The 17,341-nt window shown below is 42.4% G+C and overlaps 1 protein-coding gene across 2 annotated transcripts in view; it reads left to right on the forward strand.

Annotated features, from left to right (window-relative positions):
* The first annotated feature begins 4,631 nt into the window (after nt 1–4,631).
* The window catches only part of LOC126542454 (FERM domain-containing protein 5-like), a 37,232-nt gene continuing 24,522 nt past the window's right edge, over nt 4,632–17,341 (forward strand). For both annotated transcript variants that reach the window (XM_050189526.3, XM_050189527.3), the window contains exons 1-8: nt 4,632–5,234; nt 6,324–6,428; nt 6,514–6,556; nt 8,165–8,243; nt 9,628–9,725; nt 12,502–12,625; nt 13,268–13,355; nt 16,930–17,018. In XM_050189526.3, coding sequence (XP_050045483.1) covers nt 5,139–5,234; nt 6,324–6,428; nt 6,514–6,556; nt 8,165–8,243; nt 9,628–9,725; nt 12,502–12,625; nt 13,268–13,355; nt 16,930–17,018 — 722 coding nt within the window. In that variant the 5' untranslated portion in view covers nt 4,632–5,138. The remainder of the gene's footprint in view (nt 5,235–6,323; nt 6,429–6,513; nt 6,557–8,164; nt 8,244–9,627; nt 9,726–12,501; nt 12,626–13,267; nt 13,356–16,929; nt 17,019–17,341) is intronic.

Raw genomic sequence — 17,341 nt, forward strand, 5'->3', positions numbered from 1 at the left:
GAAATTTTTTACCCAATGGGGAGCAGCAACATATATCTCTCGATAGTGCATTGGCGCGGTAGCAGAACAAGGCGGCTTCGATGCGCGAGGTTCCTACAACGACAATTGTGGATTGTTTTCGTACACAGGACCGCTCTTATCGACACCACTTCCTTCGCATCGCTCCGTGAAAGGAATTCATGCCGCGCTGAGCACACGTCTAAGCCTTGCCGCACAAAGCTTGACCGACAAGTAGGTCGAACAAAGGCGATTTCTAATCAAGGGCACGTCATGTTTACGCTGATGATCGTGGTAGGCGTTTGCTCTTGATGAAAATATGTTTTCCGAGTCGTCAAATAAAAAAAGCGATGCAGGAGAATTTTTCCCGCACGTTGTGTGCGTCGGGGGTCACTTCGAGGGGGCAATGCGAGCAGAAGGAATTATGCTATTTCATACGCATTGTCCTCGCCCAACTTAGTTGTTATTGCTTTTCGCATTCCCATGTATTGCCTTACTTTCTGAGCGTTTACAATTATTCTTTCTGCCCACGCCATGGCATGTAGCTTCTCTTCGTGACATCTTCTTTTCCTATCTTACGCTAAGCTAAATGGGCACTGGAGAGAAATCTTATTTGATCTGTATTCGTAAATTAGCCTTCTACAATGGCAAAAAAAAAGGCACTATTACCGCGAGAAAAGGCCTAAAAAATAACCAATAACGAAGAACTGGCGACGACGCCATCTTGAAGTTCCCGCACCATGCTCGTCATGACGTCTTAGATTTGGACGCTGTCTGTTCGGGTCTAGTTAACTTTCTATTAGTAAAGATGGACTACATTGTATTCTAAAAGAGCCAGAGACTGGACTTAACAAGTTTCAGGAACTGTTACTGAGCGACGACGGCCCAAATACGAGAATGTACTTTGAAATCCGTGACGTCACACTGACATGCCGGAGTTGAAGTTTCGGCGCTAAATTCAAAGAACGAAACTTCGACTTTCACATCCTATTCTAATAATCAGCCGATTACTGCGAAGTAAATTACAATTGAGCTTTGAAAAAATACTTCGTCGGTATCAGCTGGCTCACTTTTTGAACTTACTGCCCACTAAGCAAAATAGTCATATAATAAAACGATGCGCACTGCTACTTTTTGCTAATATGGATGGCTTGCAGACTGGCCATACCGCAATGTTCGGTGCAGCAAACTTTACTGTTTGGAGAGAATATTCAGTGAAAGTCTGAGTGAAAATAAATATTCGCAAAACTGGCTGGTCTGTCGGGCTAAAACAATATATATATATATATATATATATATATATATATATATATATATATATATATATATATACAATGAAATAGATTGACATATACAAGTAAGAATATTTGTAAATTCGTGACTTGTATATACAAATACAGAAAGAAGGCTCATACAGAAACGATTAATATATCATCCCACTCATTTAATGCCTTGTAAAGGGAGTTTTGAGGTAGTAACAAATAAATAAAATACCCGTGTGAGAGCGATACATCTTTCCTCGTGTGCAGGATGTGTTGGGACTTGCCTGGTTGCATTCTTTTTATTATTATTATAATTATTGTTACTATTATTAAAGGAAATCGCTCAAGCGAAAGGCCGTCTCAAGATTATAGCTAATTTTCTCTTCATTGCGGTTTCGAAATGGGAAGAAGAACTCTTGAGTTGATTTGGCGGCACTGTGCTAGTTATCAAACAACAGTAAGTAACCCTATAGTTGCAATATTGTAAACCGAAACAGGTAATGCGCATGCCAACGGCATGGCGCACTGCCGGCCAGATTGGTAGCACTAGAACCCTTGGGCTATGTACAGTGTTAATTCCCTGTATCTAGGCATATACAGGGACACTACCTCGGCGAACTGCACAGATGTCCATAACTTCTTGGAACACCTCGTTTAGCTAGACTAGCCGTGTGCTGGGAAACAGTGCTCGAAATATGGAACATGTCTAAGGGAATCCCTCAGCGCAGGATGAAGCATCGGTACCATTGAGGTCGTCGTAACTTCCATGCTGACGAATCACCAGCACCGCACGGGAAGGACGCTAAGGCGCATATGGTACGCTTACACAAGCGATCCTATTGTCGTACCGGTGTCGTACCGGTAACAGGAAACAACCTGCCTGCTGTTCCAATAACAAGCTCCAACAAGTTTCCAAAAGGTCGCACAGCGGGTGCGGCCATCTTCCCGACGCCGTCCCACACTGTATGATGGATGTCGCGTCCATCGTATACCATTGTGTCTCCTGATTATATCCTATACGCTTTCCCGATAATTGTGCAAGCTGTCAACGGTTCATCTATACGGCATGTACGTCACCTCACGCACGCAAGTCGGATTTGAGTAAGTCGTTTCCCTACATGCAAGTGCACAGTCGACTCCTCTACGCGAGCCATCTCTGCTTTTATCAACTATTTCAACCTCCCAAGGTATTCGCAGCCGTAAAAGGTCAGCGTAGGACTTTATTCTCTTCTTATCACTCCAGGAGTGCTTCGTGAGTTACACGGGGAACGAAGGGGGAGGGAGGCGAAAACAGCGATCACTTTTCGCCTGCACTCTTCCCTGATCTAGTGCAGAAAGTCTGCGCCAACGGTCATCTGCTGCAGAGATGGGCCGGTGTGGTAGACTACTTTCCAACTCCACAGCTGTCCAACCACCACTTATACGCCGATCACTATTTAAAGAGTGGGAATTCAATGAAAACGCACCGTTAAGATTCCCGCTTGTTTTCTTGTACGGGTTATTAGCAGGGAGGTTCTCTCTTCAAAGTAAGGCGCGGAGTTTATGCCGCAAGGAAATATCTTTAATTTCAGTCAGTGCAAAGAATGGTAAATTATTAAGCTTAATTGCTTTCAAAGTCTAGATCGTGAGCACTGCACTGGCATGGCAGACGCGATTTGACAGTAGCGATGAACAACAGCAACAACAACAATATTATTATTATTATTATTATTATTATTATTATTATTATTATTATTATTATTATTATTATTATTATTATTATTATTATTATTTATGCGTGCGCCAGCACTCAGATCTTAGGGTTGTTCCTGGGCAAATAAACATTATTTATTTATTTATTTATTTATTTATTACAAGTTGGGATTTTAGCAGGGTGGAGTACAGCATGATGTACATTTGATAGGCAACAGGCAAAAAAAAAAGAAAAAAAAAACTAGGTGCAATAATATATACAAAGTTCGATACAAATAATCAAAAGAAACAAATCTTGTTCATGGTAAATAAAATATGGCATTGCTACAGTAGAAATCACAGATGCAGGTGCGAGCAAAAGAGATCTAAAGAAGACAGTAAGACTGTATCATTATCTAATTTATTCCGTTCTGTAATTGTCCTTGGAAAAAAAGAATATTTAAAGGAGTTATTGCGAGTGGAAAAAGGGGGTTATTGTTAGGGATATTATTATCCACAGACGTCATACTAGCACAGTAAATCTGCTCGATTGTTAAACGTACGTAAGTGATGCGTCATAAGCACGCGCGTCTACGTGTCGCATGGGAACGCTGAGTGTATAAAATCAACAACAGTGAACTTTCCCAAGGTAAGTTCACACCAGTTTCCCTACTCTCATTGACATTTCCTGCCAACCTTTCAAGACATAAAAAAATAAAGTACCAATTCCTCAGATTCCAGGATATTTCATTCCTCGCAACAGTGTCATTAGAAGAGTAATTCAGATAGTGGTCCATTCAAAACGCAATTATGCAGAAGATCGTGTGTCATTAAAGAACACAACCGTCCGTAGTATGTAGTACCACTAGCTTATTACATCCCACTTACAACCTTTCACCAATGGGTAATTTCAGCTGTCTCTTCCTTTTCTCTCGTGCGGGCCAAGCCGGCGATTGTACACGCTTAATATGAACGTGGTAGAAATTATGCATAATTAGCGCCACCATTAAGCATTCATCAAAAGAATTTCGGAAAACAAAATGAAGCGAATAACAAAGAATAACCTGGTCGCAGAACGTGCACGCGGAACAGAGAAGCCCCGAGCTTTACGCTCACATTATGTTTTCATGGTCGCCTACGAAACCCGGCACCAGCTGACACGGGGAGAAAAATCGATGGACCACACACGTGCAATTAGATCGCAGTGCTCTGTTGCGTAGTGCGCGTGGAGTAGACTGTATGGTGCTGCTGCAGCAACGTTGGCTGCAGCAACCCCGCTTCCCACTTCCACCTCTCGTTCCGCACGTGATGAGGAAGCCGAGAAGGGCAAAATCAAGACAAATTAATAACTTGGACCAATCGACCAACCAGTGACGATCGCGCGCGTGAAGCGCGTCAAGCAAGCGCGTGGTGACGTCAGAAACAAAACCTACAAACTAGCGGACCGCACCACCTTAAACCTCCAATCGCCAGTCACAAAAAGTCGTCGGCGTTTTCATAATTTAGTTATCCTTTTCTCCGTCAGATGACGCTGGCAAAGTAAAGTTCTCGCTTAAACGCTTTTAAAACAGGAAATAGATTATTGAACAACGTTTAAGCCAAATAAATATATGTTATTATTCTTACATATAATAACTACAGTGTGTATTTCATTTTTTTTTATTTCAATGAAACACGAATTCACATGAAGGAGTGTAGGCAACCAGCGCTACTGGCATGACTGGACAAGACTGACACTAATATCCACACAGCTACCAACCGGCCACATCGCTGCCTATGTCTGTTGGTTCCAAGTGTCGTGAGCATCGGGAGCGATCGCTGCGATGAGCTGTTTCTAGCCCGTTGATGCAGTTCCTTGACCCCGGAATTGTTTGACTGCATAGCAGCCGTATTCGTCCGTTGTCCAGTGCTCAGCGGTGCGTGGCGTTGACCATCATCGGGGCTCGGAGGCCTTGGCTAAAATCTCGTCGCCGTGATGCTTGCTGCCGCGGTTTACGGCGGTACGCTCATCGCTAGTGTGGCGAGGAGGTTGACACCATGCGACGCTCTTTCCTCGCTGCTCGGCTGCTGCTGTTGGCGTCTGGTGCGAGGATAGAAATGTTGATGGCAGGTTGTTTGGCTCCTGGAGACAGCGTCAAGTGCCGAATGCTGTGGAATTAGCATCTGTGTCGGAACTTTGGCTGCACAAGCCATTCCCCTCGAGCCACAATGTTCAAATTGGGAAGCAAGAAGGACGTCAATACCGAGTACAAGTGCACCATACGCCTGCTGGACGACAGCGAAGTGTTGCAGTGTGATTTTCAGGTGAGAGTCTGCGACGAGAAGTTCACGGTTTCTCGGGTGAACTTTTACGACTACGACCAAACCCACCATGTAAACGCGTGGGCCGGGTACGTAGAAGGAGGTTAGCGAGTGGTCATTTTGCCGAAATGCTGAAAGCTTGAATGGCCCGGTAGTAAATTGTTGTAAGAAAGTGTGTGGCCATTGTTCACGATTTTAGTTTCGTGTTTTCCTTTCGCGACTTCTCGTTTCGTGTAACGAGGAATTCCATTGCGCGCGTGTTTTTCCTCTGTTCGATCCATTACCGCGTCGTTGCCTCGACTTGAAATTTCCTGACTGTACGCGTTTATTTTTCTGCCCTCACTTTTCCTCTGCAGGGATACTCTGTGGTTCACTGCAGTTGTTTTGATCGATGAATGTTTGGGTGCTATCTTCTGTTTGCGCTCTGCGCTGAGGATAAGATAGCGACCGTCTGGAGTTACTTTAGACCGCTGTAGAAGCGCTGCTGTCAGGTTTTCTCCGGTATTCTTAACTTTAGAGGCACTCACGACCGTGAATAATTTGTCACGCGCGGCAGCGACGTCTTGCTCACGCGTGCGGTAAACCGCTTGCCTCTCACGCGCCGGCGTCAGGAAGCCAATTAGGTTTGCACGTTCACGCATAACGCGGCTTCACTCACCGCTCAATTAAGGAGTACAGTCGGCCAGAAAAGTTTACAGACCACAGGATCTGAGAAAAGGCTGATTATATCCGCCAGTTTCGCAACGCAACCTGGTATTCATATTTACAGTCTCCACTAGCACATGGCAACAACATTGTGATGTACAGTTGTACTGGCTCTTCTTACAGGCTGCTCGGAAATTAAACATTTTCTGAGACACTGTGGTTCGTACACTCTTTTGGTTGGCTGAACATGTATTCCTTCGTATGCATTCTCCCTTGGCACATACAACATAATTGAAAAATACTGGCTCAAACTGTTATGAAAGCACTGTGCCATGAAACATATCTTGCCACTAATATTGGCCTTTTTCTTTTCACAAAATACATGCGCATGATAAACCGTAAATCAGTTTTCTACTTGTCATTCATTATTTTTTCTTTTTCCTGCAGCATCTCTGCAAAGGCCAATACATACTTGACTATGTGTGCAATGCCTTGAACCTTTTGGAGAAGGACTACTTTGGCCTCAGATATGTCGATAGTCACAAGCAGCGGGTGTGTATTGTTTAATCACTCTCAAAGGCTTCAATGAATGTTATAAATCACACTTCAATTTTTTTTTTTCATCTACACTTCACAGCACTGGCTGGACCTCACAAAGCCGGTGATCAAGCAGGTGAAAGGTGAGCATTTGCACATCCTTGCGAAGTGCCATGCAAGCCACATGTGTGAACCTGATAGAGTAATGTCCTGGTCGGACAGGCAAATTTGGTGGAACATTTAGCAAGTGCACTTCAACGCAAGAAGTGTCACTTTGGCGGCACGCTGCCAAAGTGACATTATTTGTTTGATATTGTAGGTATTGTTTGCAAAATAACAATAAATACTCCATTATTAAGTGCACTGTTTAGTGTGAACTGTAAACAAAGTACTTTGTTTGCAATGCCATTAACACAATCAAACGTCAAGGTTTAGTCGTGACCCATTGTCATCATTGTGAATTATCTTGTCTTTGGTAACTCGCATGAAGGCAAGTATTGTATATTCATGTTTTGTTTTATCAGTCAACTCGTGATTCCTACTTTGTTTCCTTCTATTCAGAATTGGTTGCCTATTTAATATTTTCTAATTAATGTGTGCTAAATTGGAAACAATGTTTTTCCCTTCCTGTTTGGTCTTTAAAGCCCACAGTATTCTTTAGGTAAAGTAAATAGAAATACAAGACAGCACAGCATGCAAGGCAAGCTGAGGTAGAACGGCAGTTTCAATTGCAGATGACTACTTATGGCTAGGTGACGCTTATAACATTTGAAATCACAAGAAAAGTAGTTTCAGAGTTTATGCCGACCCTACATTGAGCATAATTTTGTTTTTGATGTACCGCTGTTGCGGTACACAATACAACACATTGAAGTGAGTTTGACTAATGCTCTCACCGTCGAGTGCATTCTACAGCAAGTTTCACTAACTAACCTTGGCCATGTGACAGCCTGTGAATGACACTAACAGGGAACTGCACTCGCGATACTAAATTTGCCTGTTGGACTGGGGTATAACTGTAAAGACTTAATGAGCCTGATGGGACATTCTGGAGTTGTGATTTTGTGCACGCAAGATTAAAACAAAAGCTGAATGACTAGAGCTGCCTTGTGCACTTGGCAATTGCACTTGATTTTGTCATGATTGTAACCCAAATTCACTGTGCATCCTGTACATTGCATATTGTTGCTGTCATCACTGTGCAGATTTTTTACTCATTCAGGCATGCATGGTAACACATGCATGTTCAGCACATTACTGCACATTAATAAATCTTACCGATACAAGGAGAAATGAGAAGGCATTTTTGCCAAAACACTAACAATAAATAATATGTAAGTAATCAAAATTTAACAAATGTATAAATAGCCTTGTGGAAGCGTCAGGTTATTTCACATCTCGTGAAATGGAATGTCTGCTGCATTGTATGTATAAATTTGTTCTTCCTTGCTTACAAATGCCTACATCACAGATAACATAATGTGTAAGTAAACATTCAGGCGAAGTGTGTCGTGAAAGGTTTAAAAGAAGGCTCTGACGCATCAGTCATAGTGGCACCTAAATAATCTCACTCGAATCGCAACCATAAACGAAAAGTGGGCACATGCAGACTTGTGATAAGTTATCTTCTGGCCGTTCTTCTAGTTATTTACGAATTCGATCTGTGGGTCTTCGTCAATAACTTTGTTGTCATTGAAGCAATTAAAAAATTTTTACTACACTCTTTTGTTACCCACATGTTTGTGTATTAGGTATGAATCCCATCGTGTTCTGCTTCCGTGTCAAGTTCTATCCTCAGGACCCCTTCCGGCTCAAGGAAGAAATAACGAGGTGAGCTCATAGCTACTCCGGAGGCTTTGCATCATCATTAATGTAGTTCTTATTTATCGTTACATTGCGGGATGTGTGAAATTCTGCGAGCTGTCTTCTTTCTGCACAGTGCCACGGGCAAAGTGGCCTCTCGACTTCTGGAGAAGTTGACAAGGCAATACCTTGCTTGTGGGGCCATGCTCTACAGTGAAGCTCGCTTTAAATATCTTCAGTATTTCCGCTTGTCATGTTCTGGATATTGCTTTCCTCTTCACTCAGTCCTTGAAGAGATTTCAATAGCGCCTTCCCTTGTGTGAAAATGTTTGTCATGTAATACTTCTCAGTTTTTAAAGTTGAGTGCATGTAAATAGTGACGTGTAGAAGAACTAAATCCTAAAATGCCTGAACCATTTGACACCTATGGCCTAGGCTTTACACATGTTGATAGCTTCTGCAAATATTGCAAATGCTCATATTTCTCCGATATGAGCAGCATTTCGAGTTGCACTAGTTGATTGCTCATCAACGAAGACAAAGTGAGGTGTGAAGAAGTCGCTCACATCACTGTATGTGTAATCATGCCTCCCTTTGTTTTCCTCATATTCCTGCCCTTGTGCCATGAAACACCACACATCATCACTCCTCATATTCCTGCACTGTTTTCTTGTAATGATGTCCTGAATGAGTTCTTTTGCATCATTGGCTGAAAGGTGACCATTCTTGCCAACCTATGCTAGGATGTGTAGCCAGGTTTCATCATTTCGTGCGTTTCCAGTTTGCACTCTTTTCATAATTGTGCATTCAGCCTATGGGCAAAATAGTGTCTTGTCTTCTGGAGAAGCTGGTGAAACATTACCTTGCTGATGGTAACAAATTGGTTCATTTATTTCATCCATCATTAAAATCCCTGCATTGATAAGGAGGCACTGTTTTGGAAGAAAAGAAGAAATGCCTGTGCATGCTTGTTGACCAACTCTCACTTTAGTTTCTTTGCAATTGATGCTCAGGTGGTAGTGCCTAGGAAATGCACAAGTGCTTCCTTTGAACTCTCCCCCACAAATGTTCTGTGGGTAAGAGGAAGGGGATAAGTGACTTTAACATGTCATTTTGAAAAACCAGGCACAGCATGGTACGGGGGGAAAGCATTCTTCTCCAAATGATCTTCAAATCTCTAAAGATATTTTTCGAAACAAGTTATCACATAGTCAAGTTTGGCGGGTCAACAAATATTGGGGAAGTTTTGTATGTTGTTGTTTTTTTTTTCAAGAAATAACTTGGGAAGTTTGATTATTTGTAATGGTCACAGATGATCGCACACACACATTTAACAAGGCTGCATTCCATGTCATATGCAATGTCTCTCAAAGCTTTTTTTTTTTTGTTCTTTGACTGTTTTTCCATTCAGGTACCAGATTTTTCTTCAGCTGAGAAGAGACCTGCTTCATGGACGCCTCTATTGCCCTCCAAATGACTCTGCTTTTCTTGCCGCTTTGATCATTCAGTGTATGTACCATTAGATTTTTACTGCTCAAGGCCAATTCAGATTTCATTTTCATATAAAACACTGTCATCGGGGTTCAAGCAACATCGCATTTTCAACCATAGAAGGTTTAATTGCAAAACATAAATACGCATTTTCAACCATAGAAGGTTTAATTGCAAAACATAAATAGGTATCACTTGATGGGCTGCAGTGTTAAGATACAGGAGGACAGCGGTGTGGATTGGAGAGAAAGCACGGGTAGCTGACATTCTAGTTGAGATTAAGAGAAAGAACTGGAGTTGAAAAAGTCGTATAATGCTTAACGCAGATAACCTATGGTCTATTAAGTGTTTCCGAATGGGGGCCAAGGGAAGGGAAATGGCAGAGAATTAGGTGGTTCAATGAAATGAGAAAATATGCAGGCATGGGCTGGAGTCAGCTGACACAAGATGGGGGGTAATTTGAGATTTCTGGGAGAAGCCTTCACCCTGCAGTGGGCATAAAATAGGCTTTGATGATGATTATGATGTTATTGTAAAAAAAAATCTATTCTGGGGTTTCACATGCTAAAACAATGATTTGATTATGAGGCTCGCTGTAGTGAGGAACTTCAGATTAATTTGGACACCTGGGATTCTTTAATGTGTACCCAATGCATGGTACACAGGCGCTTTTTTTTTTTTTTTTTCATTTCACCCCATCAAAATGAGGCTGCTGTGGCTGGGGCCTGATCCCACATCCTCACGCTTAGTAACGCAACACCAGAGCCACAAGCCACCACAGCAGGTCATGATGTTACCATAGCCTTAAAAACTCCTTTCTTTACATTTTGCCTGTCGATAGTGATGCATAAATCACATCAAACCTTGATTGCACAATGTGGTTCTTATAATGTAGCTAGCTCTATTGAATAAAAGCTACAAGCCTAATTTGAACTTGCAAGATAGGCTAAGTTGTCTCTGTTAAATCAATGCAGAAATAAAGCCTGCCATGGTAGCTCGGTGGTTATGGAATTTTGCTGCCGAGGTCGAGGTCATGGGTTTGATTACCAGCCACTGTGACCGAATGTCGACGGAGGCAAAATGCCAAAATGCTTGTGCATTTAGATTTACATGCACATCAAAGAACACTAGGTGGTCAGAGTTAATCCAAAGTCGTCCACCACACTGTCTCTCATAGCCTCAGAGTACTATATATATTCACGTTAGGGCTGCACTCCCACTCCGGAGGGCAAAATTTCTGAAAAAAAGTTCAAAACATCCCGCCGGAAAGTGAAGTTAGCTTCATTGCCGCTAGCTGCACTAGCTTCTTTTCCGTTCACGCTCCGCCATTAATTCTTTGTGTGGCACGTCATCTCGACTGTGTTGGCAGCCTTTTCAGTCAGATCAGTGGCATTTCGCGTCTAGGGAGGGGAACCCTGTTTTGGTCAGCACTGGTCAGGGATGATGGGCCAGCATCTGAGGCCATTTACTACAGCGTTATGTCCATTTGAGCCTCTCTTACCCTCTGCTACTGTTGCAGAAACAATACGAACCTTTAGTGGGCCGTCATCAGCCTGATTCGTGTAAGGGCCGTAGCCAGCCAAGATTCTAGGAAAATAAGTGCGGCCCTTGCATGAGTATACACAGTAGCTTTGAGATGTTAAACCTCGTCAATCAATGAGTGCAGAAATAAAACAAATCTTGTGCAACAAAGCTCCACAGTTTAGTGACATCACATCTGTAGCAGGGGTTGCTGTGGTAATCTGTGGGGTTTCACATTCAACTATTTTTTAATGGATAAGCCTGTCTTACCACAGTGCAGTATTCTGAAGGAGGTGTCTATGGACAAATGCTCATATAGTGCGTTTTGAGGAATACTTAACGCATGTCACTGGAATCCTTGGCTATGGCATTTTGCTGATGAGCGCAGGGTCATGGGTTTGATTTCTGGCCTCATCAGTCGCATTCTAGTGGTGGCAAAATGCAAAATATGCTTGTGTACTTAAAATACAGGTACATGTTAAGAGTCTCAGGTGGCTCAATTTAATCAGGAGGTGCCCATTATGACATCCCCTATGGTCCATCTGTCGCTTCTGGACATTAGGCCCCATCATTTGATTTTTTCTTTGAAAGCCTCCCAAAACTCAGGTGTCTTCTGCCAGCCCAGAGACATTTCAAGTTTTCAGTAAAAATGCCGCTGAAGGTTCAAGATGTTGGTGTGGTTCTTTAATGACATTGTGTGCATGTGTTGACCGGTGAATGGCTGCATATAGGCTAGTTGGTTCTTGGTCATGGACGCAAAGCTGCACTGCACAATTCCAACAAGACACACTTGAAGAAAACACAATCACACACACAAGATTGCGCACAAACTAACAGCTGTTTTATTCGCCTTCAGGGAGCAAAATTTATGTGTGTGTGTGTGTGTGTCCATCCACAAAAAGCAAGAAAAAAAGAAAGAGCTGGGAAACATGCATGGTTCTTCAAAATCAGTTCTGCTTACTGGTTCAGTCCAGTTTTTGGCAATGTAATTTCCTGATCACTCAACACAACAATATGGTGATGTTTGTGCATCATCTTGTGTGTGTGGTTGTGTTTTGTTTGTGTACATCGTTAGAACTATGCAGTGTCACTTCACGTTCACGATATGTTGACTGCATAAATTGTGTGATCAGTGAATATCTGCTTGTATGATAATTGTTTCCACCAATTGCAGTGTGATGAGAAGCAGACTAGATAGGAAAAATTGTATAGACCGTTTTTAAAGCCTTGCTTCATGTCATGTTTTATCCTTTTTCTCTTCTCTCTAATACAGCTGAACTTGGAGATTATGACAGTGAGGAACATGGGGACAACTATGTCTCCGAGTTCAAACTTCTCTTGAAACAGACTCCTCGTCTGGAGGAGAAGATTGCTGAGATTCACCAGCAGCAGCTCAGGTCTGCTTGTGCTCATTGAACATTTCCCTGCTGTAGCAATAGTCTTAGCCAAGCCCTGAAAGTTTGGAGATGGAGTTAATGCCTAATCCAAACCATGATAATACACCAGATGAGATGACAAATGTTGGCTTCTGAAGAATTGTGATGCTTCGAAAGGCTTGCTCCATTATGGTACTTTGCCATGTTGCAAGACAGCATAGACATGCATTTCTATTACACCTTTATTTTATTTGTGGTTAATTTTTATTATTAAATGGTCCTTTCTTTCTCAGTTATTATTTCTATTCCATAAATGCACCTTTCCTTTCCTTTTATTCTAAAGGCTTATATCAATATTTGTGCTAAATATGTTTCTGTTTTTCTTTGCAAGCAAGGGTGCACTGTTTCACCATTTTAGTCTCATCTATATTAAATTTTTTTTTCTGCTTTTTGTTGCCATCTCCAGTCATCTTAATGGGCCGATGTGCCATTTACATTGCTCTTTCTGCATTAGCACCTAAGAAAAGAATTCTCCGTTTTAATTACTAAGCCATATCTTTACAGTGCCCTAATGGATGCAGTGCCCTTTACAGTGCCATAATGCATGCAAGGTGACCACGGCTGCCCCAAGAAATGTCCTCCATCAGCAGCATTTATTTTCAGGGGCCAAGTACCGGCTGTGGCAGAAGCCAACTTTTTACGCAAGGCTTGTCTCCTCGACACGTACGGTGTGGACCCTCATCCTGTCAAGGTGTGCACATGCAATCTTTTAAATGCATTAGCATCAATCGCACACAACTTTGCTTCAATGTGTACCGTAGAGCATCCTGAAGAGGCCTTGATCTGTACAAAAAGCGTCTCCTAGCCAAAGCACTGAAGGACTCTGGCCAGTGACCTCTGTATGCACCCATAAGATGGAAGGCAAACCTGTGTGGACGCTCGGGCAGTTTGGAGAAGTTTTGCTGTATTTACTTCAATCCAGGCCAATACTTTGACTTGAAAAGTAATGTATGAAGGGTGGCAGTCAGCTTAAATTTGAGAATGTTCAAAACATTGTGCAGCGTCCGAAATTTTGGTTATTGCCGTTATACATTGGTGCTAGAGGGTAGGTGGCGATGTCACGGGAAGTCTGAGTAATCACGTAGGTTTGAAAAATCGGGGGTCTGAAAAATGATTGGTGACTCTTTGACATTTTTGCTAGGAGAATATATATGTTGAGGTATGTGCAAACGAAAATATGCTTCAGTAAACTGATACCGTGTTCAATCCCGCATTTCTTATTTCGTTATAGCAAGAATTGGATTAAAGCATGACCTACCAAATTTTATATTTACTTCGTTATATCCGTGTTCAACTGTAGTGCGAGCATTATGAAAGTGCAACACCTCTAACACGCTAGACAAAGACAAGGACAGTGCACTGGGGGAAGAAATCACTGAAAAGAGGCCAGCGACATCAAAGAAGATGACGCGTGAACATTGCGTATGCTTTGGATGAGCATCGAAAACCAATAAAAATGCATGTTCTTTCCTAGTTCGAAACCACTTTCAATTTGGCTTGCGTTTAAGGAAGATTTATCTTTTCTGACTTTCCCATTCTTGAGGATCGGCTTAGAATTGAGGCCAGCCTAGATTCAAGTAAATACGGTAAATTAGGTATTGCTGGAGATAACTTAAAATGGTGTTTATGCTTTAAGACAATTTTCAAATGGTCATTAAGGGCTTTCAGAGGAATTGCCATCATGTTTACCTTCCATCAGAGCTCTCAAACTTGCAATAAGGTGAATGTCCCATCAGAAATTAAACCATTTAGCAGCTGCACAGGCATTGCACGTGCCTAAGTTGCAGATACTTAAATACGAGGGTTGATCGAGATATAAGGTCCCTATCAATTTTAGAAATAGACAACATTGTTTATTCTCATAGAAATTTACATAATTGGAAAGATGAAGTGTTGCTCTATTTTTCTACATAATTGCCATCTTTTTCTACACATTTTTGTAGACTGTGCTCCAATTTCTGTATCCCAATGTCATAGAACTCCGCCGCCAACCCGTTGAGGAAGCGTTTCACTTCTTCTTTGACTTCATCGTCGTTCCGGAAGTGTTGGCCACTTAAATGTTCCTTTAACTTGGGGAACAAGTGATAATCACTGGGCACGAGGTCTGGACTGTACGGTGGGTGGGGCACGACAGTCCACCCAAAGTTTGTCAACTGTTCCTGGGTTTGACAGGAGACGTGAGGTCAGGGGGTTGTCATGAAGCAGCGTTACACTGGCTGCCAGCCGTCCTCACCGGCGGTTCTGGATAGCTCACCTGAGTTTTCTTAGTGTTGCACAATAACTGCCTGAGTTGAGTGTTGCCCCACGTTCCATGAAATTGATCAGTGGTATCCCCTTATAATCCTAAAAAAGCACTGGCCATGACTTTCACAGCAGAAGGAGTTTGTTTGAACTTCTTTGTGACTGGTGACTTTGGGTGACGCCACTGCTTGGATTTTCGTTTTGTTTCAGGAGTGAAATAAAACACCCACGTTTCATCTCCCGTACAATGGAGTCAACAATCCTTCCTTATCTTCTTGACACTTTTAAAGAAACTGGCGAGCACAGTCAAGGCGTTTCTCCTTGTGGTCTGATGTCAATAGCCACGGTACCCATCGAGCACAACATATGTGATACGTTAATTTTTCAGTCGAAGCTCTTTCCACTGTACTGTAAGAACTCCCAGAAAACTGAGCAACAAGTTCACGGACAGTGATCCTCCTGTTTTAAACACTTTGCGTTGGACCATCTCAATAACCACCTCCAAAACTGACGGGCTTCCACTCCGTTCTTCATCGTGGACTTCCTTCCGACCGGCACTAAACTCCCTGCACCACTTTCAGACGGGTTGAACGGACATACACTTGCCGCCATACACTTCTGTCAACTGACAATGAATATCCACGGGTGGAGTCCCTTTTGCATGCAAAAAGCGAATTGCGGAACGAATCTCGCACTTGGCGGGATCAACAGTGGGAACCTCCATATTGGACGGCTGCTAAGACAAAAATGAGTGGCGCTGCTAAACACGGGTGGGGGGGGGGGGGGGGGGGATATCAAGAGTGGATGAACAGCCATGCGCAGCAGTGCTGCCGGATTTCGCCTCGCACCTAGCTTCCAGTGTGGCTGGAGCTCTTTGGGAACCTTATTTTTGGATCAACTCTCATATTAAACATTTGCTATGAGCACAAGGTTACGGGTTTAATTCCCGTCCAAGTGATCATTGCTGCAAACGCATGACATGTCTGTTGCAGCCAGCTTAGCATGTAAAATAACTTTTATAAAACCTTTTGACTGTACTTTTGTGATTAAAGCCTGAAAGTGGCATGTTATCGTGGCTATGCTAGGCAAAAACTTGTTTTGCCGTCATCTTGTGACAAAAGTAGTGATGATGCTAGCTCTGACGGTCGGCAGTTGCTAATGCTATGAACATGGTTTTGCGTCTGATTGCAACGTGCAGACAATTTTTCGACCAATTTTCTTGGAGAAATGTGCACAGTAGAATCTGGTAAATACTAGAAATTCACTGTGAGCTGTTCTTACTCTGAAATCAAGGCAGGTTGAAGATACATATTTTTGCCAGGGGATACATGTCTTTGACACATTCACTATGCCCTGGTACCGCGAAGACAGATGCTCCGGCCGTTGGGAGTAACAATCGGAGGTGCCAATGGGGTCAAAATAACGGAAGGCTTTGGTTCATAGAAATGTGTGGGCACTGGCCAGGACCTTCGGTCAGTATTGCAGTTATCAATAAATCTAATTAATCATAGATGAGCAAAAGCATTACCCTGGTAATGTCTGATGCTGTTTCTTCACCTTCAGTGTGCTGCTTGAACAAAACATTCAGCGCTTCTTGGTTGAGGGTTCACTTGCAGGCTGTGGTTCAGATAGTCGATGTGCTCTCAAGTTGGCATAAGGCTGTTTTTCAAGAGGTTGCTGGCTTTATCTCAGAAATGTCAGACATTTTTGTTTGAGGACCCTTTTAGGGCTTTCATAGCCATATGGTGGCCCATATTTTCCTTCCAGGCAGTTCCGTTCAAGGGTTACCCCTTGACCTGATGAGAGCTTTTTCTTGTGCATTTCTTGTTATGGATGTAGCATGGTGAGATACTCTCTTTTTTTGCACAGCTGGTTATAAATAGCATAAGAATGCAGTGTTACTTTTTCCCTTCTAAAGAAGCTCTTTATCTGCTGTAATTTTCACCCAAAAATAGCCTTGTTAAATGCAGCCTTGGTTGCATTAGATGTTCTGCTTTACTCTATTTGAAAATTTATCTGTACAGGACCACAAAGGAAATCAGCTGTACTTGGGCATCAATTATGCGGGCATCCTTACATTTCAAGGCAGTCGCAAAACCCATCACTTCAAGTGGTAAGCAAGGAGGGAAAAATGCTTATTATCGAGACCATAGAAAAGGCAGGAAGCCATGTTAGAAATAGTGAACTGTGACTATACATTCCTAAATGCTTATTCTTGTCCTGTGTTATTCAGTTAACTTTGTCAGTTACAGTGTTTGTTATTGTGCAGTAATGATGCATACTAGTGAATCAACAGCATTACACTATCTGTCCCCAAAGTCTGCTCAGATATTCGTCCTAAAAATCTACTAAAATATGCATTGGCATTCCAACTACTACTGTTTTTGAAAAACTGGAATGTCACTGTGTTTTGTAGCATATCTTTAATAAGGATCT

The sequence above is a fragment of the Dermacentor andersoni genome, chromosome 2 (genome assembly GCF_023375885.2).
Source record: "Dermacentor andersoni chromosome 2, qqDerAnde1_hic_scaffold, whole genome shotgun sequence".
In the NCBI taxonomy this organism is placed as follows: domain Eukaryota; kingdom Metazoa; phylum Arthropoda; class Arachnida; order Ixodida; family Ixodidae; genus Dermacentor; species Dermacentor andersoni.